This window comes from Dicentrarchus labrax, unplaced genomic scaffold, assembly GCF_905237075.1.
Source record: "Dicentrarchus labrax unplaced genomic scaffold, dlabrax2021, whole genome shotgun sequence".
NCBI classification, from domain to species: Eukaryota; Metazoa; Chordata; class Actinopteri; family Moronidae; genus Dicentrarchus; species Dicentrarchus labrax.
Genome location: NW_026136711.1, coordinates 3340261 through 3363729, shown reverse-complemented (window position 1 = coordinate 3363729; position 23469 = coordinate 3340261). Strand labels below are relative to the sequence as shown.

At 40.2% G+C, this 23469-nt stretch overlaps 1 protein-coding gene and 1 long non-coding RNA gene across 4 annotated transcripts in view; both read left to right on the top strand.

Annotated features, from left to right (window-relative positions):
* Positions 1–22547, top strand: part of phf14 (PHD finger protein 14) — a 104032-nt gene extending 81485 nt beyond the window's left edge. For all 3 annotated transcript variants that reach the window (XM_051415285.1, XM_051415283.1, XM_051415284.1), the window contains exon 18: positions 21119–22547. In XM_051415285.1, the coding sequence (XP_051271245.1) occupies positions 21119–21190 (72 nt within the window). In that variant the 3' untranslated portion in view covers positions 21191–22547. The remainder of the gene's footprint in view (positions 1–21118) is intronic.
* On the top strand, positions 2594–16080 carry LOC127372075 (uncharacterized). Its single transcript, XR_007886532.1, has 2 exons — positions 2594–9210; positions 15419–16080. It is a non-coding gene; the product is annotated as an uncharacterized LOC127372075 (long non-coding RNA).
* Positions 22548–23469: the final 922 nt, after the last annotated feature.

The window sequence follows — 23469 nt, the reverse complement described above, 5'->3', positions numbered from 1 at the left end:
ATTTCATTAGGGACCGAGCCAGCGACCGCTGGAGGTCCCTATTGTATTTGCTATGTTTCTTCTTCCCTATTTTTAGCACTTTTGATTGCGTTTTTGCCCCTCTGAACATATACGAAAAGTCAATTTTATTTGACAAAGTGGTCAGGCCTGGTGAAAAATTTGATATTCTATGTGTTGCTTTCGGGTCCGCCACTAGGTGGGGCTACTATCATGAAAAGTGCGTTTAGGCTAATAACTCCTGCATCGTTTGTCACACATTCAAAAACCTTATATCCACGCGTTCAGTGAATAGAGCTGAATCTCCCAATATAGGCCACGCCCACTTCCGCCTGGAATTTTTTTCCAGCAGAGTGCGAAATGTCCATGAACTACTTTTTCATGTTCCTCCTATGTGCTTTGTCCGATTCGCACAAAAATTTTCACGTAGCATCTGGGGACCGTCCTAACAAAAAAGTAATTCAAACAATTTTGATATTTCAAAAAATAAGCACGTTATAGAATTAGCACTCCCTGTAAATTTTTCGTCAACAAAGGAAGCGGACCATTTCTCCACATTGGTATGTCCGATTAACACCAAACTTGGGTCCATAGTTCCTCATGTCTTCCTTAAGCATTGTGCACAATTTCAGGCCATTGCCACTAGGTGGCGCTCTTTAAAATGAAGAAGTTTATATCTCTACAACGGTATGTGTGATTAACATGAAACTTGGTACGATGCTTCCCCATGGCTCCCTGAGGCTCGCTAATAAATGTGAGGCAGGATAAATCACTGTGCGGAGACCGTAATAGTTATGAATATGAAATTCACAGGGCGCGTGTAGAGTGGTGCCTGAAGTTTACATACCAAAAATCGTGTTTGTAGCGCCCCCTACAGGATAAAAAAACAGCAGCCCCGGCGCCACATTTCACCGTTATGTACGAAACTCGGTGGGCACGTGTAACATGCCGGGACGTACAAAAAAGCCTCTTGGACCCATACCCGAAACCCCACAGGAAGTCGGCCATTTTGATTTTCATTTTCACTTTCGGCGGACTTCGCGTTGTATTTGAACGAACTCCTCTTAGGGAATTTATCGGATATGCTTCAAAATTTGTGAGTACAGTTAAAAAATGGTTCTGATTAAAAGTTCTGCTATTTGTGCATGTACGTTGAAGGGCGTGTCTGTGGTGTGCCCTCAAAGTTGGCCATAGTGAATTCCGTGCGCATTTTCGGTGAATTTTTCGCCTTGTATTTGAACGAACTCTTCCTAGGGAATTTATCGGATCTACTTGAAAATTGGTCAGTACAGTCAAAAAATGGTGCTGATTAAAAGTTGTGCTATTTGTGCATGTACATTAAAGGGCTTGTCCGTGGCGTGCCATCAAAGTCAGCCGTTTTGATTTTTTTGGTCATTTTCTGTGATTTTTCGCGTTGTATTTGAATGAACTCCTCCTAGGGAATTTATCGGATCTACTTCAAAATTGGTCAGTCCAGACAAAAAATGGTCCTGATTAAAAGTTGTGCTATTTGTGCTTGTACGTTGAAGGGCGTGTCCCTGGCGTGCCGTCAAAGTTGGCCACTTTGAATTCTGTGGTCATACAAACTGATTGAAAAGTTGAGCTATTTGTGACTGTATATCAAACCACATGCCAGTGACAACTTGTCAATTTCAGCAGATTCGCCATAAAATAGTACTCATAACTTCAGTGTGCAATGTCCACTCTCCAATAAACTTCATATATTCTGAAGCAGTTTTGCCCTGAACACGTCCTCATAACTTCAGCGTATGTGGTCCAATCTCAATGAAACTTCACGTGTTTGATAACACTCTCGCCTTGAACACATCTATATGACAACATTCAGACATAGCGATAGTGCCACCTACTGGCAACAGGAAGTAAGCGCTGCGTGGCGATTTTGAGCTGAGTTACGTGAAATGACCGTGCCAATTCAATTCAGTTCAATTCAATTCAATTTTTATTTGTATAGCACCAATTCATAACAGAAGTTATCTCAGGACACTTTTCAAATAGAGCAGGTCTAGACCAAACTCTTTATAACATTAATTACAGAGACCCAACAGTACCACCATGAGCAAGCACTTGGTGACAAGGGCAAGGAAAAACTGCCTGTTAAAAGGCAGAAACCTAGGACAGGCACCTAGGCAATTTTGAGCTGATTTACGTGAAATTTCATGTTTTGGTCCGCACATGTTACGACGGCACACGATGCGGCCGTAGAACGCCCCGAGTTGCGTGGAGTGCGAGGTCCCGCCCAACGCTGCTTGCATCTTTAATTTTTTTTATTTTTCTTTAGTTGTTTCTTTGTTTTTTATAAATGATATTGCAATAAAGGGTAACATATGGCCACCTCTCAACCTAATTGATAAATGTATCCCCATTTTAATTTCTCTAGAAACTAGTAGTATGACCCCCCATGCTCCATCTATGTGGAAAATCAGGACTGATTGACGCTGCTGCAGAGGAAGTAAATTATAAAAGCCATAGTGAAAATGCTGAATCACAGGAACGAAACAGTCAATTATCAGGAAGAAAAAAAGTTTAAAGCTCTCTTCAATGTTAAGTGGTCCCGATATACATATATATGTTTTTTTTTTTAAATGTGTTTTACAGTGCACCTTTTGTATGTTTTTACATTCATATAAATATTCATACATAGATTTATTCTTCTAACTAGCTAGCTTTTAAACATTTTTTATTGGGGTTTTTTGCACCGATATACAGCACTTGTATCAATGAGAAATACAATTGCCTTTTATGTACATAAAACAAACAAAAAAAGGAACCTTCACAGTGCTACACCTTACCAGAATCTCCAGAATTAAAGCTACAGTAGGTAACTTTTATAAAAGTCCTAAGGCTCCTCCTAGTGCTCCTAATGGTATTTGCAAGAACCCACCGGGCCTGAATGAAAACAACCAATCAGAGCCGAGAAAGATAGTTGATTGTTGAGTCTCATTCCCAGGGGATCAAATACAGATGCTTTGTCTGTTGGATTTTTGCAAATGCCATTAGGAGCACTAGGAGGAGCCAGAGGAACCTGATTTTTTCCACAGATTATCTGTCTCGTGTACTACTGTCAGGATATAGGGAAAGTTTCAGAAATAATGACAAAAAGTTGTTTTTATCAAAGTTACCTACTGCAGCTTTAAATTATTAGTTAAGGATATCTGAAAACATATTCGTATTCATACCGTACTCAAGAAAGGGGCCCCAGACGTTGTCAGATGCATTGGACCTTCCTTGGAGAGACAGTAAAGCACGTCCCAAATGTGACGGGGGTGCAGGAGATTTCCGTTTTATCAGGAACAGTCTTGATCTGTGTTTTTTGGCATAATTGTCCTGTAGTCTTAACACAAACAATAAACACAAGAAGAAAAGCTGAATATGAGCATTAGTCCAGGCAGCATGTTTGGCTATCAGATGTGAACATCTGTCTTCTTATATCCGTAAAGGGATTTGAGGTTAGTTCCAGTCCACTGGGATTCCACTCTAACTTCTAATGAACCTCAGCATCATTCTACTGAGAAAAAACAAGTTTTTAGACATCTTGATGGATTTATATTTTTAGTCTTAGTTTCTGTTGATGATTGAAATTCACTTCATTCAGTTAGTAAATTATATTTGTTGTCACTTTATTATTCAAATAGATCATCTGATGAAGTAATTTAGTCCTCAGGACAAAACAATGATGTTGCCTTGTACTCTATACATACACTACATACAACCAACAGTCAACTCTCATACAGATTTTGTAGAACTCTAGATAGATAGATAACTCGTTGTCAGTTGTAAACATAGACTGTATAATTAAAAATGGCCATAGTCTTCTTGACGTCACTCATAGGTAAGAGCCATTATGAAGCTCAGTGTGGCCAATCCAAAACGAGCAAAGAAATGAAGTGTGGGTGGAGCTAAGACGGTCTGAATAATGCCTGGTTACTGAAAACAGCCACCTGTGGAAACCCGCATGTCATTCAAAGTGGTAACACCATTAATTATGCATAGGGGAGTTCTATACAAATTCACCCCCTGTACAGTTGTCATGAATGGGAAATTAGCTATAGAGACCAAAAGTGTTTTTGGTACCAGGCTGTAAACATGTTTATTTCTGCTGTAAAGTTGGACATTTTAATATAGGTCACTTCTGGAGTCAGCCTTAGGTGGAACTGTAGCTTGTGTTATTTCCATGTTTGCTTCATTTGCCAGCTTGGTTGTATTTGGAAAATCCTCAAGAGATAGTGTGGCAATGAAGTGAAACAAAATGGTAATACAGTCTGATATCAGCTTAATATCAAGCTTATAGCCCTTCTGTGTAGAATGTTTTATTTTTTTTTACTTTGGCAGTATGCTGCTACCTCCCCCACATTGATCCAACCCAAAAAGCAAAACATAGACTGCACAAAATTTAACCAGGATTGTTTCTCGACAAAACTTCATCCAGATAAAGTAGTTGGTAGATGCAATAATTACAAATTCTACACACGATGGCTGCCTTAAATGGTTTTTTAACAGGCTGTGCAGGGGATGGGTCAAGGACTCCAGTCATTTGACTTTATGTCAACATTCAAAATATACTCATCATGTGTATCAAAATCCAAAATGGCAGTATACGTGAACAAAAATGTTGTCTGTGAGGTAAACATTATGTTTCATGTTTAATATATTTTGGGTGGACTTGGTTTCAGACAATGATTTTATGATGTTCTTGTTGAAAAGTAATGAATGGAAACTAAAGGAAATATCACAAGGTAAACAAAATATCAGAATTCTTCAACTACTACTGCCACCTCACACTACTTCAACCTTTGCTTCTAAGAATGAACAAATCTTATTCTCATGGCCACAAAAGAGTGCTTGTCAGGGAAATCTTGTTTGAATAATCAACCAATGCTACCGGTATGGACAAGACAAATATAGTGAGTATTAAGCCATTCTCTGTGGCTTTTTTACATCAACTCTGTGTGTCATCTCCCTGGTTCTGCCATCTCTTTGACTTTGGTATCATTCCCTCTGGAGTATCTTGTCCTTATGAAGTTGCTCCCATCTTCCTCCTACTCCCTCCTACTTGTTAACATCAAATGGGAGAACCTCTAGCTTTGGCTCTCTCTGCCCTAGAGCAGGGCGACATTTCACTGGTGACAGGAGAATAACACTTGCTGTGTTGACGTGACGAATTAGTGTGAGCGTTTACTATATAACTGTAAGCCTGTTCAAAGCTTTGATTATAGCAATCTGTTTATGATCTACTACGGGAAGTCAGCTCATAAAAATACACAAGGGGTGCATGGTATCCGATTCTGAAGCATTTTCACGATTTGATTTGAGTTCAGCCGACACATTGAAGAGGCATGTTTAAGCAACAAATGGATGAAAGAAGCCAACACGTGTACACCATTAATAATATTGCAGGGTGTACATTTTGAGAGGCAGTCAAGAATCTGACATTTTTGAGAAAGCATGATGTACAGACCTTTTAAGGCGCAAGGTGCTCAGAGTGTCTCAGTAATAGCAAGTGTGGGGAGATAATTGACTCCACTAAGGGCATCTAAAAAGCACTCTGAGATGAGAGCTGTATTTAAGGAAAGTTTTATTATCTGCTTTTAAATGCCAAGCCATGCACCGTTTTTGCCTGTGGGGGGGGGGATGTTTTTTAAATGCCAGCATTAAGTGCAGAATATTACCTGATCGCTGCGACTGACTTTCAGCTGCTGGCAAAGATAGCTTGCGGTCAACTCCTCTGCCTGACCGCCTGCTACAAAGAATAGTACAGGAAGTGATTTGTCAAAGCTCCCTGCAGACACCGCTCTTATCTGAGAGGAAGATGTATGCCATCTAAGGGGAGTGGTACGCAGGAAGTGTCAGGGAGTATCTTACAGTATGCAATGCTGACCACAGTTTTAGTTAAATGTTTGAAAACTGGCCTGTTTGTGTGTTGCAAGATTTCAGAGTTTTCCTCGAAATAAGTAAAACGCAAGCAAGATACATCAAACATCAAGGTCTCGGTCATACCAAGTCTCATCTGTCCATGTCTGAAGATGAAAGCTGCAGTAGGTAACTTTTATTTAAAATAACTTTTTGTTATTTTTGCTGAAACTTTCACGATATCCTGACAGTAGTACACGAGACAGATAATCAGCGAAGTTCAGTTCCTCTGGCTCTTTCTAGAGCTCCTTATGGTATTTGCAAGAATCCACCAGGCCTGAATGAAAACAACCAATCAGAGCCAAGAAAAATAGAAAGATGCTAGACTAGACTGGACAGTTGATGTAGTTGGAAGCTTGAAGATAGCTGATTGTTGAGTCTCACTCAAGGGTCCCAAAGCTTCTGCGTTTGACGACCTGGGAAGGAGCCTCAACATTTTTTTTTTCGGCCCCAAGAGAGAAATACTGAAATTTCCCAACTTCTTTCTCAAAATACTAACTCCTTTTTTTCCACAAAGATCAATTTTAATCTGATTCTATAAAATTGTCTGCCATTACGGAGATGATCAATTTTACTTTTGATTAATGAAATAATTAATTTAGACAGACATTATGACTTATGTTCAGCTACAACTGATGTATCTGTCCTACAAAGAACACTTTCAGTCAACAAAGAAGCAGTGGTAGGAGTTTTTAGGAACAGTTTCACAGCGATCAAATAAATATGACGATTGGCCTGTACTGCTGCATCCATTTCATTCAAGCTTGTCGCGCTCTTTGGGCCACTTTGTTTTGCCATTAATTTTGATGGATCTATCTCAGTAGCTAGCTATATGTAGCAAAATGACATCCCCATTCTATATCTGGCTACACAAAGCTCTGCTTGGGTGATGTTTCCTCCAAAAAAACAGCCATCAGTGAGCAAAAAAGTTTTCAGTCACTTGACAAATCAGAGGTTTTGGTGGTGATTCAGTGGTCTTAAACCAGGCTATTATGGGATTGTTCTGTCATACATAGACTGCGTTTCTCTTATTATCTGGGATCTGTCTGTGCAGTCCTGATTAACAATATAATACCAGTACCTTTCTGATGATAATTTGTCCCTGCGATTTGCTTGCATTGTTGAGATGTTTGTAGGGGCGGTAGTCATTACAGAGGAGCTGCTGGTTTACAGTGTTGCAGGAGAATGCTGGAGCTGAGTGTTGGTGCTGTTGCAGACAGGTTTCTGTTGTGCAAAGGGGCAATAAAAGGCTTTATTAGACAGGCTTGAGTTCATTATAGACGCTGTGTTTCTCTCTGCCTGCTTGGCTTAGATAAACCTCGCTCTGACCAAGGCCACATCCCTCCCGCTGTCGCTGCAGGCCCTCACCGAATTGATTTCAGTAATAAAGTGACAGTCTTGCCGTAATATACGGATGGCCTTTAATTCAAGCCTGTTAGCGTGCCAAGGGGCGCTTGTTTCAGGCTTTATTTACACCCTTGCAGCGCTGCCTGGCATGCAGGGCTCCACGGTGAATCAGACCAGAAGATTTGGATAAAAGGTTTGAAATGCCAAAAGCTCTTAAAGTTGCTCAGGCAGTGTTTAAAGTACTCAACTGTGAACTTGTGTGGGATGCACTACTTTAGCTGCACTCAGACTTGTTGTCATCAAAAGGATTGCAACTGTTGAAATTAGAGTGTGTAAAAGTTTCATTTTCTTCACTTCCTCCACAGCCATAGGCCTACTCCTACTCAGCAAACTGTTTGCATTTGAAGTTCCTTTATGACCTCAGAGGATTCACTTCTGTTTATGTACATGTGACAGCTATGGGTTTAAGGATAGTGTTTGGATTTTGTCAGTACGGAGTGTTGAGACACATGTACGGAAATTGTTTGGATTTTTTATGGTTTGTACCGGCTAATATTAATTTTGATGTGGTTCTCCATTCAGAGGAAGATTACCTTTACAAGCTGCGCCATCAATCAGAAGCTCCGTTGCTTGACCTGTGAAAGACTGTAATTAAGTTAGCCTAATTAACTTAATGAAGTGTCACACTTGGCTGACTTTACTATATCAAGTAAATTGAAAGAAAAATAGGCATCATTACTCATCAGATGTTCTGGTATTTAGAGTGAAGTGGAGGGAATGCATTTTTCACCAACTCCTCATCCAGCGGGAGTGGAAAACGCTAACCTTTAGCCTGGTTTTATTCCCTCAGTGAGGCATTATTCATTAGCAGTCTGATTGGTTCAATCAGTATCATTGGTGCATTTATGGAATGAAGATAAATCCCTGAGTGTGATTTGAATTTGTTGGTCTCATTCTCTTATCTGTATTCGAGTTTAATCTTAATGCCGTAAGGACCACGCGATCAATAAGCCCAACAGTGAGGCGCTTAAAGCATGATAACCTCATCAATGATGGTTGTCTTTTAGATGTGGCTAAAGTTTAACCACTGTTTAATGTGATTTAAAGGCGAGCGGTGGCAGCTAAACAGGGGTGGCTAGCTAAAGCAGCCTGCAGGGAGCACAGGACATGGTCAAGGGTGGCCAGGCGGGACACCGAAGACAAAGAGAAAATCAATGGCTGGGAGTCACCTCAATCACTTTAACTAGGCGCTACAGACGCCCAATGCCCCTCTCAGGGGCCAATTTGTGGAGTAAACAGGAGTGTGTGATTGCTGCCGGGGTCCCCAGTGGCCCCAGCAGTCCATTTCTCTGGACCTGGTTCATTCTAATAACCCTCTTAGATAGAGTGTACATGAGGCCACTTTCCAGACCCCTCTCAGTATTTTATGGCCATAAACAGCATAGCAGACACTGAGCAGCAGCACTACCAGCCTTCGTTAAGATAACGTTCCCACAAGCCCCTGGCTCCTGCTGCGTGGGCAGAAAGCATGATATATTCTAATGGCATTCTGGGTAGGGACACAACTCCAATAAATATACATAATAAACTATAGTTTAACATTTCTTTTTATAAACCCACCTCAGTCAAACATAGGGGGGCATTGGATATACTTTGGCTTTAACTTGTGTTGAGGACACAGTGTAATCACTGTAATGCACAAACTTCAGGTTTACTAAACTTTGCGCATCCATGGGTTCAAAAACCATAGATAAGTCTAGTGTTGATAAAGCCTAACCCTTACTGAATGGAATTATGGTTCTATGATGATGCATGTTAACATAAAAGGGCATAACATGAAAACGAATGAGTGTAGGACTATTCAGTTCAGTTCATTTTTATTTGTATAGCGCCACTTCATAACAGAAGTTATCTCAGGACACTTTTCAAATAGAGCAGGTCTAGACCGAACTCCTTATAAAAAAATTTACAGAGACCCAACAGTTGCCACCACTAGTATCAAGAGACATGGGACTAGAGAGATGCTTTTTTTGTGTATACATTTCCGTCCCAAATGATCTTTGGCCAAGGGCAGACACTACCTTAACTCGACAACAGCCAAAAGCTTTAAATCTCTAGAGCAGCTCTAGACCAAATTCCTTATAACATTAATTACAGAGACCCAACAGTACCACCATGAGCAAGCACTTGGCGAGAAGGGCAAGGAAAAACTGCCTGTTAAAAGGCAGAAACCTAGGACAGATCCTCCGGCTCTAGGTGGGTGGTCGTCTGTCTCGACCAGTTGGGGTGAGAGAGAGAGAGAGAGAGAGAGAGAGAGAGAGAGAGAGAGAGAGAGAGACAGACAGACAGACAGACAGACAGACAGACAGACAGACAGACATTGATGCATGCTAGATGCTACTAAATCCTACACACTGGTCCTGTAACTTTCCCTACGTCTAATCATCTACAGCTGATGTTTGTCATTGTAACAGTTGGCAGCTAAAAATGCAAATTAGTAGTAATCATTTATATTGTGGCCACATAAGACTCCATCTAAGTACTACAAAATTTCCATTGAAAATACTTTAATGATAAGATTACTGAAATGTAACTTAAATTATTTTTAGTATTATTTTAATATTTTGTTCTATAACCTGCCTCGTTTATGAACATAGCGTGCATACATCCATGATTAGTTAGGAGCTAAAATGTGATGATCAGATAGTGAGTGCATGTCAGATGAATGGTTCAAATACACTTCAATTGTGGAACCAAACAGGAACTATTAGGAAGAGAAGTGTGGAATGGTGAATGGACCTGTACTTGTATAGCGCCATTCTAGTCTTCTGACCACTCAAAGCACTTTTACACTACGTGAGACATTGTGACCCTTTCACACACATTCACTCAGTGATGGCAAAGCCCATCAAACAGAAACTAACATTCATACACATTCACACACCGATGCACGGCATCGGGAGCAATTTGAGGTTTAGTATCTTGCTCGATACTTCGACATGTGGCACCAGGAGCCGGGGATTGAACCCACAACCTTGCGATTAAGGAACGACCCGCTCTGCCTCTGAGCCACAGCCTCCCAACAGGAGGACCCCTTTTCCACCAAATCAGCTCTGGTTCTTGAACTGGTTCTGTTCAGTATTCAACAACAGTCAACAATATATAATCTTATTGGAAATAAACCTGCCTCCTGAGTGAACTCTCTGTAGCTGAATAGGGTCGGCCTACGTCTGACATTTTCTCCTCGACATGTTGAGTGTTCCTAGGCTTTTTCAGAGATAAAGTAGAGATACACAATCAGTTTTCTAAGCACTCAAACCTATTTACGATTCCCTGCTTTATTCTAAATGCTTTAAACTGGAAACAGAGAGAGAAGCTCTACTTTTCCCGACCGTATATCCTCTTCCAGGATGCATGTGTAGTTACCTGACGATGCGATAAAAAGAAAAACCTGCTTGTGAATTTTACCTCTGATTAAATTAGGTGTTGCCTGGTAACTTCACCTCGGTATTAGTCATGCCTCACTAAAATGGAAATAAGTTTCTTAGGAAAAAAAGGACATTAAAGAATGCCCTTTGTAATAAATGAAATGGGAATTGCAAATATGCGCAGTCATGAAATTTAATTGTGCTCTCTGGTGACTGGTTTGTGGGTGCTGAGGAGCAGAGGTGCAGGAGAGGCGCTGGGGGCAGAGGTGGTTAAATGTAGCGCGTAACGCACTGCCTGAACAGGCTAATGAAGCCACTGTTTATGACCCGCTGCAATTGTGTCATCTCTTGAATGCCAACGCAATGCCAGTGTGCATGTGGAGCCGCGTCTGCGGCTCCAGGTGAATCCCCAGGATGTACATCTATCTTCCAAATGTAGTATTGTATTTAGCACATTTTAATGTCTTAATGTTGAGGCCACATACAGTACATACAGTGCAATACAACAATCTATAGCACAATAGTAAACAACATTAGAGGCACTTATAATAACTTTAGAATGTCAGTGTAAGAAAATATATAAATATAATATATTAATGAAAGCAATAAGAAAAATACAATGTAAGTAAATACAAAGGATAAAACAATGTTTTTTGCAAGTCGGTATAGTCCCTATAGTCAATGCAAGCTTATGTACTGAACACCAAAATGGCCAATATTAAATATATTTTTTGGGGGCTTTTATTATCATATGAAAACTAATTGACCACAGTGTATCGGCTAAGTTATAAATGCAATTGGAGGGATTGGTGGCTTTAAAGCTGCAGTAGGTAATTTTTCTAAAAAAATGTCTTGACATATTTCCTGAAACTTTAACTGTATCCTAACATCAGTACATATAATAATCTGTAAAACAAACAACAACAAGAAAGATAGTTGATTGTTGAGTCTCAAATATATGGGACCCTGGGAATGAGACTCAACAAACAACCACCTTCAAGCCAACCCAAAGCATCTGTCTATCTTTCTGAGCTCTGATTGGTTGTTTTCATTCAAGCACAGTGGATTCTTACAATGACCATTAAAAGCTCTAGCTAACAAGCCAGAGGAACCAGATTTTTTCACAGATTATCTGTCTTGTACTACTGTTAGAACACAGTTAAAATGTCAGCAATAATGACAAAAAGTTATTTTTATAAAAGTTACCTACTGCTGTTTGAACACATTTCTATAGTTGAATACATTATTGTATCATAAACTGTACATCAGCTGATCGCTGTGCAATACAGAGCATTTAGTCCTCACGTAAACGGCTGGTTACAGGTATATTCCCGACTCAGTCATACCATTTACGGATTTGCTTGTCCCACTACTTTGGTGTTACTTGACCCACTTTATCATGCTGCTTTGAGATATATTTCAATTTCAGGCTGCAGGACTCATCACTGCATATTGTAGACTCAGTAAACTGCAGTACTGGTATGTAAAAGGCCATTCTAGGCAGATTACCCATGTATATATACTCTAAATTTGTATTTGTAATACATACAATCTTAGATCTGACAATAGGCTTAAAGGTGCCACCGGTGAGTCTATTTTTTAATAGTCCTTGGTCTTGGAATGACCTGCATCAACCTTCCTCGTCTCCCTATCCAGTTTTACAAAAAACCAAAGTTTTTATTAGTGCTGTCAGTTAAACGCGTTATTAACGGTGTTAACGCAAACCCATAACGGCGTACAATTTTTTATTGCAAGATTAACGTTCTTTTTGGCCTAGCACACTTTGTAGTTTTTTTCACATGCTGTTGCAACAACTAGTAACGTTAGAAAAACTACAACACCACACCGGATCTAGCTAGACCGGAAACAAAACAACAGGCACGCCGCACACACTTGTTTAAGAGTAGTAGACATTACGTTTTGAGTGGATGGCGAGCGCGAGACGCCGAAATGGGTGCCAATAATATTCTGAATGGAAAGTTTACTTTTAAAAAGTTGCCAAATGGTTCCATTGACAAGACCAAAGTGATCTGTGTGTTTTGTCGTTGTGAACTGAGCTATAATCGCAGCACGTCCAGTCTGAAATACCACTTGATGGCCAAGCACACAGCTGATGCAAATTCTCCGCCCCCTCGACAAAGCCAGGCGACAATGGATGATGTTAGTGTGAAATTGAACACTACAGTATATGCCAATGTTGTTTTCAAAAAAAACATTTGCACAAAGCAAGCCGATCCACTTTTCCATGTTAATAAGAGCATTAAAATGAGAAAAAATTATGAGACAAAAAGAAATCAAGGGACATTTAGAATAGATAAAAATGTGCGATTAATTGCGAGTTAACTATGACATTAATGCGATTAATTGCGATTAAATATTTTAATCGTTTGACAGCACTAGTTTTTATTACAAAATGTTTTTGCTACAATGCATATAATTCATTTTGTCTTTCTGTGTTCATTTAGTCCCTGCTGTTGATGTGTTGATATTAGTTCTTATCCTGTACTGTTTGTAATGTACTTTGTATGAAAATTACATAATTATTTAAGTAAAACAAACTCATTTTTGTAAGTTAAAAAACATCCTTGATCAAGTAGCTTTTGTCATTTTAAGTGACAATTAATTTTGTAATTTTTATTTGTACTGTGAAAACAATCAGAAATGTTTCTTTAATTTACAGTTAAGTTAGTGCCCCTTAAAATTACTTGTAAAAGCCGCTACATGAAGAATCTTTTTAACTTACAAAATTGAGTTAATGTTGCTTAAAAATGTTGAGTTAATCATTACAGAGTATATCGTATGCCGTGCACCCGATGTAAAACATCTTGGTCAGGTCACCACTGAAAAGGAGATTTTATCTCAACTGGTTATAGTAATAAAAGTGCATAGCTGTGTGCATTACTGAGCATTTTGAAATATGAATCCAATTTGTACTGTATACATGACTGAGATATGAATTCAGCTGATGTGTATGGATTTGAGTTTTAAACAATAATTCAAAAACGAGCCCCTCTTGCACACACACATTGTGCAGTGTGTAAAACGCGCTCATAAATAAATAAATACAGTGAACGCAGAAAACATAACAAAACCAGTCACACTAATTAACTGCTAATTCTTTTGAGGACTGTATAGGCTTGATAAAGGAAGGCTTATTAAAGTACACGCTGTGTTGTACATTATGTTTCTTCTACAGTGTAAATTTTATCCTAGTTTATGAAGGTTGATTGCATTGTGTGTGTGTGTGTGTGTGCGTGCGTGCGTGCGTGCGTGCGTGCGTGCGTGCGTGCGTGCGTGCATTGTGTGCGTTCAGGGGTTGCAATTACTGATGCCAGCAGTCAGGATGTGAGACTGAGCATTGTGAGTGAGAGTTCGACTGGTCTTTGTTGCCACCTAGGGCCCAGCCTGAGCTCTCCTCTCCCTGCATCATGCGATAGAGACGACACTCCGCTCCTGCCCTTTAAAGCTCCGACCTCAACCAGAATGAAAAATGTGGCATTTCATTATCATATATGTATATGTTGGAGCCAGAGGGCCTGCCAGCCTATGGAAAGCAAACGGTGAAAAACAAAAACGCGGCCTCCTCCCCCCACTCATTTCCCCAGAGGGAATTGATGGAGATATCCCACAATGCCAGAGCCCGTCAGCTGCTGCAGGCTCGTCAGAGGGGGAGGGAAGGGGGGTGGACGTCTGGTTCTTCATTCTCCACAAAGCTAACGTCTTCTAGTGGGGGCCACTGATGCAAAACGCAGCTCCGTACCTGAACCTCTGTAGTCCACAGTGGGAGAACAGGAGGATGCTGCTTCCCCTCCGTCCTCCCTCTCTGGATCAGTGGCTGCAGCTAACGTGCTACAAATTTTAATACGGCAGCACACGTTTTCACAACACAGTTGTGTTCTGATGTTATCTTTTTATGTTGTCTAAAAGCAGGATTTAGACATGTTTATGTGATGGATTATGCATTTACTGTAGTGTTCACAGTTGAATTCAACATATTTTTTAAGTAAAAAATTCTATCTAAGTTTACACCTGTTCTCAGGTGGTTGTCTGCCAATATCTGTCTAACTGTATGAAATATTGCCAAAAGTATATATGAGGACTTCCTCCATGTCAGAGCAGTATATTTGTTTACAGCAATCAAGGCCATTTTAGTAAATTGCTTTTATCTTTATATCCCAGTAACCTTGCAAGGCAGCTGGACTATTTTTGAGTGTGAAGCAGAGTAATTTTAGTTTTGTATTTATTAGGTTTTAGGGCCTGAGCAGTGACCGCAATGTGCAAGGTGCCAGTACTTACCAATACTGAGTACTGGCACTTCTGATTTTGGTCCAAATAAGTACCCTTACTTTTGATTTAGTACTGCCAGCTCTGTTGAGCATGGCCAGACCAACCACTGAGGTCACCAAGGTATAGACCTCAGTATTTTTTTCCTTTTTTCCTTGCAAGTTTAGATTTTGGATCTGCATCTCCATGTAAACACAGCTAGCTTAACACTAAGAAAACAGCACTGAAAATGTCTGTTAAACAGGATAAAAAAAACAAAGAATTAGGGCTAGGATTTTGTTGTGTCTAGAGTTAGGGTTTTATTAGGTTATTAGGGTACTGGCAACTTGTTTGGTTCAATTTTCAATTCAATTCAATTCAATTCAATTCAATTTTATTTGTATAGCGCCAATTCATAACAGAAGTTATCTCAGGACACTTTTCAAATGGAGCAGGTCTAGACCGAACTCCTTATAACATTATTTACAGAGACCCAACAGTACCACCATGAGCAAGACCTTGGCGAGAAGGGCAAGGAAAAACTGCCTGTTAAAAGGCAGAAACCTAGGACAGATCCTTCGGCTCTAGGTGGGTGGTCGTCTGTCTCGACCAGTTGGGGTGAGAGAGAGAGAGAGAGAGAGACACAGAGAGCGAGAGACAGACAGACAGGTACACAGCAACAACAGTATTGGTAATAGCAATCTAGCAGGACCATTGCAGGAGGCTCCACCAGAATCGATAAGAACCTGCGAGACGAGAAAGCACAAGAACTCCGGGGAAGAAGTGAAGTTAGTAACATGCATTAATGGGACATGAATGAGTGCAGAAAGAGAGAGGAAGAGAGGAGCTCAGTGCACCATTGGAAATCCCCCGATAGTCTAGGCCTATAGCAGCATAACTAAGGGATGGTTCAGGACTCACCTGATCCAGCCCTAACTATAAGCTTTATCAAAGAGGAATGTCTTAAGCCTACTCTTGAATGTGGTGAGGGTGTCTGCCTCCCGAACCACAACTGGAAGCTGGTTCCACAGGAGAGGAGCTTGGTAACTGAAGGCTCTGGCTCCTGTTCTACTTTTAGAGACTATAGGAACCACAAGTAGCCCAGCATTCAGAGAACGTAGTGTTCTAGAGGGGTAATAGGGTACTATGAGCTCTTTAAGATATGAAGGGGCCTGACCATGAAGAGCTTTATAGGTGAGGAGGAGGATTTTAAATTCAATTCTACATTTTACAGGGAGCCAGTGCAGAGAAGCTAGTACAGGAGAGATGTGATCTCTTTTTCTAGTTCCTGTCAGTACTTGTGCTGCAGCGTTCTGAATTAATTGGAGAGTTTTAATGGACTTATTGGGGCAGCCTGATAATAAAGAGTTGCAGTAATCCAGCCTTGAAGTAACAAATGCATGGATTAGTTTTTCTGCATCTGTCTGTGACAGGATGTGTCTAATTTTTGTAATATTACGTAAATGAAAGAAGGCCGCCCTAGAGGTCTGCTTCATGTGGGAATTAAATGACAAATCCTGATCAAAGATAACTCCAAGATTCCTGACAGTGGTGCTAGAGGCCAAGGTAATGCTATCTAGAGTAACTATATCTTTAGACAGTGAGTCTCTGAGGTTTTTGGGGCCAAGTACAAGAATTTTTTCTGAGTTTAACATCAGAAAATTGCAGCTCATCCAGGATTTTATGTCCTTAAGACATGTTTGTAATTTAGATAATTGATTAATTTCATCGGGCTTGATTGATAGATACAACTGTGTATCATCTGCATAACAGGGAAAGTTAAAAGTTAAAAATTAGTTAGATTCCTAATAATTTTGCCTAAAGGGAGCATATATAAAGTAAATAGTATTGGTCCAAGTACAGAACCTTGTGGAACTCCATGACTAACTGTAGTATTTATTGAAGATTCATCATTAACATGTACAAACTGCGAAAGATCTGATAAATATGACTTAAAACAGCTTAGTGCAGTTCCTTTAATGCCAATTTGATGCTCAAGTCTCTGTAAAAGAATATTATGGTCGATGGTGTCAAATGCAGCACTAAGATCTAATAATACAAGTACAGAGACAAGTCCATTGTCTGAAGCAATCAAAAGGTCATTATTAACTTTAACCACAGCTGTCTCTGTGTTGTGATGAACTCTAAATCCTGACTGAAAATCCTCAAATAAACTATTGTTATGTAAAAAGTCACACAACTCTTTGGTGACTACTTTCTCCAGAATCTTAGAGAGGAAGGGGAGGTTAGAGATCGGTCTATAGTTGTCTAAAACCCCTGGGTCAAGAATGGGCTTTTTAAGAAGGGGTTTAATTCAGGCACAGATGCTACCCCTGCATAAGTCACTGACACTTGTGCCACCCCAATCAAAAAAGGTGGTCCCCACGTGCAGTACGAAGGCATTAATGACAAACATTCATTTTCAGTTTGACAGCCTCCAAATCACATACAAGGAGCTGGAAAAGTAGACCATAGTATCATCATATCATGAGTATAGACAAACTGGACAGAGCGACCTTAAATAAATAAAAAACTTTAATAACACATGTCTCACAAAATTAGTTTAGTTTGTATTAGTTCAGTTTATTTATTTATTTTTTGTCAAAATAGCAATTACAATGCAAAAACATTTACCAATTTTTTTCACACCTAGTTTTAGTTTTTAGTTCACTTTGTTAACTATAATAACCTTGGTGTGGATGTTACATAAATTGTAAATTGAGACAAACACAGACTTTTTGTATTGCTGATTCACAACAGGTCCCCAGACACTTCCTCCACGGCCTGAAAAGGGCAACTATAAGAAGCCACCACAAATGATGGGAATATAAAAAAAGGGAGAGGGCTTTGCATATTGGCCAATACCAAGAACTAATCTGATACGATAAGTACATTAACTGGCTAATGTTACGCTACCGGAAATTAACTCTTCTTCGTCACTCTGGAACAGTATTTGCCCGTGCCCACTGGTAGATGACCCACCCTGCTCTGACTCTCAGTGCTTGTTGCCTTTGTTGGTTTGGGTCTGAGTATATCACTGTAAGCCAGTCAGAGTCAGAGTAGAGTTCATGACTTTGCCATCTGGTGGAAAAAAATGGTGAACGCTTCTGGGGTGTAGCAGGGTCCTGTTTCAGAGCCAATAAATTACGTATCAGGGGCATTTCCGTTACTGGTATCGGTATGGACACAACTCTGGTAAATAGGGAACAATATGTCACAATATGTTGTGTTTACAGCTTGTTCTGATGCCCCAGAGTGGCCAAGAAGTCAATGAACGTGGCTTTAAATAATGCTCCACTTCTCAAAAAGGTGTAGATCATCGTTTAATTGCAGCGCAGATATTTCAGGGCAGCTCAATAATGCTATGACACTCCTTTACAGAATTATAATGACTGACTGTCTGATACAGGCTCTCCTCAAACAGCTCGTAAGATACTCCCCAGGTGATGTGTGCATTTCAAATATGATTAACAGCTTGTCTTCACCATCTCTCTGACGCTTTAAATTGCACGCCGCACAGGCAATTTCTGTAGACTCACTCCATAAGCCTGACTATAAGGGCAGATAAATGAGGAGTGGGCCCTAACGGAAGGCAATTTTAAGCTGTAGTATCACTTCCAGCACGGCATTTCACTGAAACTCAAAGAAACATGAAAACAGATGGAGATTCTCTCCCCGCTGCCGTCCTCCTACCCAGACCGGAGGAGGAGGCTCTGCGGGCACACAGACAGCAGGATAATACCAGCAACAGTGAAGGCGTGGAGCGCTGACACCCGTCTGCTTCCCCTCAGGCAGGCACAGGAGTGATAGGTGGCTGAGAGGTTGGAGTGGGGAGGATAAAGAGCACACAAGAAATTCTGTGAAGGCCCTGAGAGGCCAGGAGGACTGGTGTCACCCCTCACACAGTAAATCAGTGGAAGAGGAGGCATGGGAGGCACATTTCTGGCTTTATGAGATAGTTAGCATGCGCTGGCCCCTCCTCCCCTCTTGTTTCCCATTTAAGAGCTGACTGGCCCTCCGATAACGGATGGCGCCACAGGTAATTGGAAAATTGGCAGGCTTGTCAGGGAGATTTGGTGGATGGCACGAATGTATACGATGGCGGAGTTCATGAGGTGTCACCCCACAGCTAGATTTATATCAGACCTATGGACCGGCACCAGAAAGTATCCAGAGTTCAGGAAAAAGTAGCACATTTTTCTCCAGGGGAGACTGCATATCAAGACTGCTCCAGAGACACCGACAAGGTTCCTGTTAGTAAAGAGATGATACATGGGCCATCCTTTGCATTAACCCTAACCTTAATTTACTGTTTCTACACACGCCTTAACAACTGCTACAAATAGCCCCGCACATCCTCCACTCTGATTTATTTACGCTGAAACCAAGGAAATGCATGAGCTCATCTTCATCCCAGGTTATGTGACAGTTTAAATTTCAATCTGTATTATGTATTGTCATGTCCAACATGTGTTTTTACAAAAGCCTTGAATGAGATATTGCACAGGAATCTTCATTTCATCAGTACAGACTCTCTGGTGATTTAAAGAAAGTCGTCCACAGTTTGCTCATCACAGCGCATTAGCACAGGATAAGGGGGTCTGTGGGGGCCACAGCCCTCTGCAGTCAAGTTTAAACTAGGGATCGACTAATATGGCTTTTGCAGGGCCAATACAGATGTTGATTATTAGTAATCAAGGAAACCAATAGCCGATATTTCAGACCGATATATGTTTGCACTAAAAATTTTATTAGCAATGCGCAGTCAGGGCATTTCTACATTTATTTACGAATAATTGTGGGAGAGGAAAATAAGCTCGTGCAGAATCAGGCGTACCTACGGCTTTATAAATCTGACGAGCAGAATGCATATTTCTTTCAGTTTTGGTGGTGAATCTGAGTTGTATGCATCTGGTCCCTGGACTCATTAAACTTTCTTAACAGTTTAAAATGAAGAGCTATTGTTATACATTTGCAGATATTTACAACCCTAAAAAACATGAACATAAACATCTATGTGCTTATTGCATGACAGTCTAATATGAAATGAGCCAGCCAATGGAATTTCCCCATGCAATCTATTGTTAAAAGATGTATTCTGAAGCTCGTCTTTTCAAAGACAAAGAGATTTTTAATTAGCAATGCGCAGTCAGGACACACTGGAGTATTAACAGCTTCCCTGTGGATCGGCCTAACAAGACAACAATCACTCACAGTATGGGTTTTGTTTTTTGGATGCAGTTTTGAACATTTTTATGTTGGTGTGGACCAAACTGTGCGAGGATGAGTCTGTTGAAAAAAGTTTACAATATCTGTACATTGATGTGAGAACACAACAGTGAAAGCAGGCTTGATTGACAGAGAATTAGAACCTCACTAATATGTGCTCTCAGCTAGCTGGAGGGATGTGGATTCATGAGGTGCTGCGGGCTGCAGATCCTAACCCGGTGATCACACATTCTGGTGTGTAGATGTGTTCATTAACCTCTGGAGGGGGGATAATTGTATCTGTCAGAGTCGTTTAATCACCGCTGCAGCTCTCACCACTGTCACTTTCACTTTGTCTGCTTTACTAAATCAGCTGGCTCCTTGGTTGGCCCACCATGACTCCTGCTCTCTGTGTGTCACTTTCTTTTTGTCGGCTTTAAAACTCACATACACATTTGTTTTGTCATTTACAGAAAAGTGTATGTAACAACACTGGTTTAAATTTAAGGTGAGCAATACAGGTACAGCTACGGTTTTCTGTTCATGATTCATCTTTAAATAACATGCAGTGGGTCCAACACCATCTGCCTGATTAATGAAACTTAAAGCTGCAGTCAGTAATTTTTTTTTTTTAGTAGAACATGAGACAGATAATTTGTGAAAAAATCAGGTTCCTCTGTCTCCCCTTACTGCTCCTAATGGTATTTGCAAAATTCCACCGGAAACAGGCATGTTTCTACAGTAGCCCAGAAGGGACAAACCAAACACTGGTTCTAGATAAGGCATTTTACGATGCCACTAAATCCTACACACTGGACCTTTAGGCACGAATGAGCCAGAGCTATATGAGGTAAACTGAGAGTGTGTTGTCGACTGATGAAGGGTCAGTTTATTTTTTGTTCATTGCTAACACTGACTTGTTAAAATGTGACGTCATGTGTTTGCAGGAGGAAGAGGAGCAGCCGGAGGAAGATGACTCGGTCAAAGAGGAGGCAGCAGAGCAGGAGATTCCGAACTGAGCTATGAGAGGACACAAACACAACGCTGCTCTGTGGCTCCACCTCCATTCTTAGCATTTCCGTTCAGACTAATAGCACACGCAACTTTCTACTAGCCTCCCAAAGTTTCTAGGCAGCCAGCAGTTAGCCTCCACTCCCAATGGTTTAGCAAGCAGAGGAGAATTTTAGCAAACACAATTTGAACAGTGATATCTGTAGATTCACGTGATGAACGTGGCTGGACAGACAGACATATCTTCATGAAGCATCCAGCCACAGGAGCACACACGCACACACACGCCACCGTGCTCCTTCTACAGCAGAGATACTGTATGTGTCTGACTGCTGACACTCTGCCACATGATGTATTTATGACACTTTCCATGTAATCTATTTTCATACACTAATGATCACCAGACAGCGTGTCCACACAGAGTATCCTCAGTGTCCTGTTTACACAACGAAGCAAGCAGAGTGGCTGTGAGTCCACAGAACACTTCCTCTTCACTGCCGAATACGCTCACACCGGTCTGACGTCAGCAGTGAAGTTATTTCCACCGTCTTCACTTGACATTGGACTGGAGGATTTTATTTTTATAGCTCATGCATATCTTCTTACTCCCCCAATTTTAAATACCTACTTATTTTCTCACTTATGTGAAGTTTTGTTTTCTTTTTTAATCTTTGATTTATAGTACCTTTAAAGTTGCAGTAGGTAACTTTTATAAAAAAAAATTCTTTCACTATATCCTGACAGTAGAACATTAGACAGATAATCCATGAAAAAATCAGGTTCCTCTGACTATGGCTCTTAATGGTATTTGCAAGAGAAAACATATGTTTATATAAATTACCTACTGCAGCTTTAAGTGCTTACATACCAATCTATATTGTCATTGGATTTGTAATAAAACATTTTCCATGTTTAGGAGATGTGTCTTCTCAGAGATTGTATTTACATACTTTGTAAAGTAGAATTAGTTTTGGGTTCTCTTCTTTTTCTTAGCCAGATGGTTCTATGACCTGCTAGTAGTCTGTGGTCCAGGTCTCTAGGCTCTCTGGGAATTATCACTCACTTGTCTGCAAAAGTTTAGCATCTGAAAATTAATTGATGCCACATAGGCGATTCAAGTCTAATTATCTAAAAAATCAAATTATACGTGTAGTTTGACACTAAACATGTGTGATTTTACCCATCATAAGAAGGAATGGAAAGTTGATTTGAAGTGATGATCATATTTAGTTGATATGACTGTTATCGCAGAGCTAACAGACCATTAGATGTGACCAGAGACTGCTGTCAGGCCAACGCACTCAGACTCTCACAGTAAATCTGGAATTATCCCTTAAAGTGCCAATAAATCTGAACTGCAAACAACTTTTGTTTCTCTATTGCTGATACTTAATGCACATTAAATGTTTTCATCAGTGTGCTGACTGTAGAGACACAACGATAGCAGTTAATGATTGTTATATAACTGCAAAAAGTTTAATTTATATTTTATATAAAGCCATAGGCTGCAACTGAGGTGACCTTCATGCTTCAATCCTGTCTGGAGCACATTCCAATAATAGTTACTGTTACTCAGTGAACATGTTGGTTGGTTAATTACATATAAAGCTATAATGTGTAACATTTCCACATTAAACTGTGTATAAATACTATAGCTATGTTCTATATGTAGTTGAGTTGTGTACTTCCATTATCCCAATTGTTTCCAACAATGTTCAAACTCTCTGAAATCTGTCATTTTTTTCAGGTAACATGATATATATAACATATACAGTTGTGTAGTGGTTGCTGGAGAAGTAGGTATACTGCTTATTGATGCCGCAAATGTGTTTTTAAGTGGCCTTTCTAGTAAAGGATAAATGCTCTATTGCATACTTAGTTCACCCAATAATGGGGCAGCAGTATTTGCATTGTCAATTAAAGCTGCAAAAGGTAACGTTTATAAAATAACTTTTTATCACATAACGCTTCTGAATGATGCAGAGGGGGTTTAGAAGTAGGTACCCAGTGCTGACTAAAAAATAAGTGGGCATACTCTGTGTAAACCCTGTACTACACCACTGGTCATATCCCCTTTGTGCCTGCGTCAGTGTTGTGGTTGTCTGCCAGAAGCTGTCATATATTGACTGTTTATCCAGTTTGAGATGGTTTAGATCTTGGTGGCTTTCAAGGATTTTCTGGGATTATTTTTTGAACTAAAAATATGGCTAATCAAGCCATAAACTTAACCTTAATCTTTAACCTAAGCATAAAATATGTCCCTTCCCTAAGAATTTAGGAACTACAG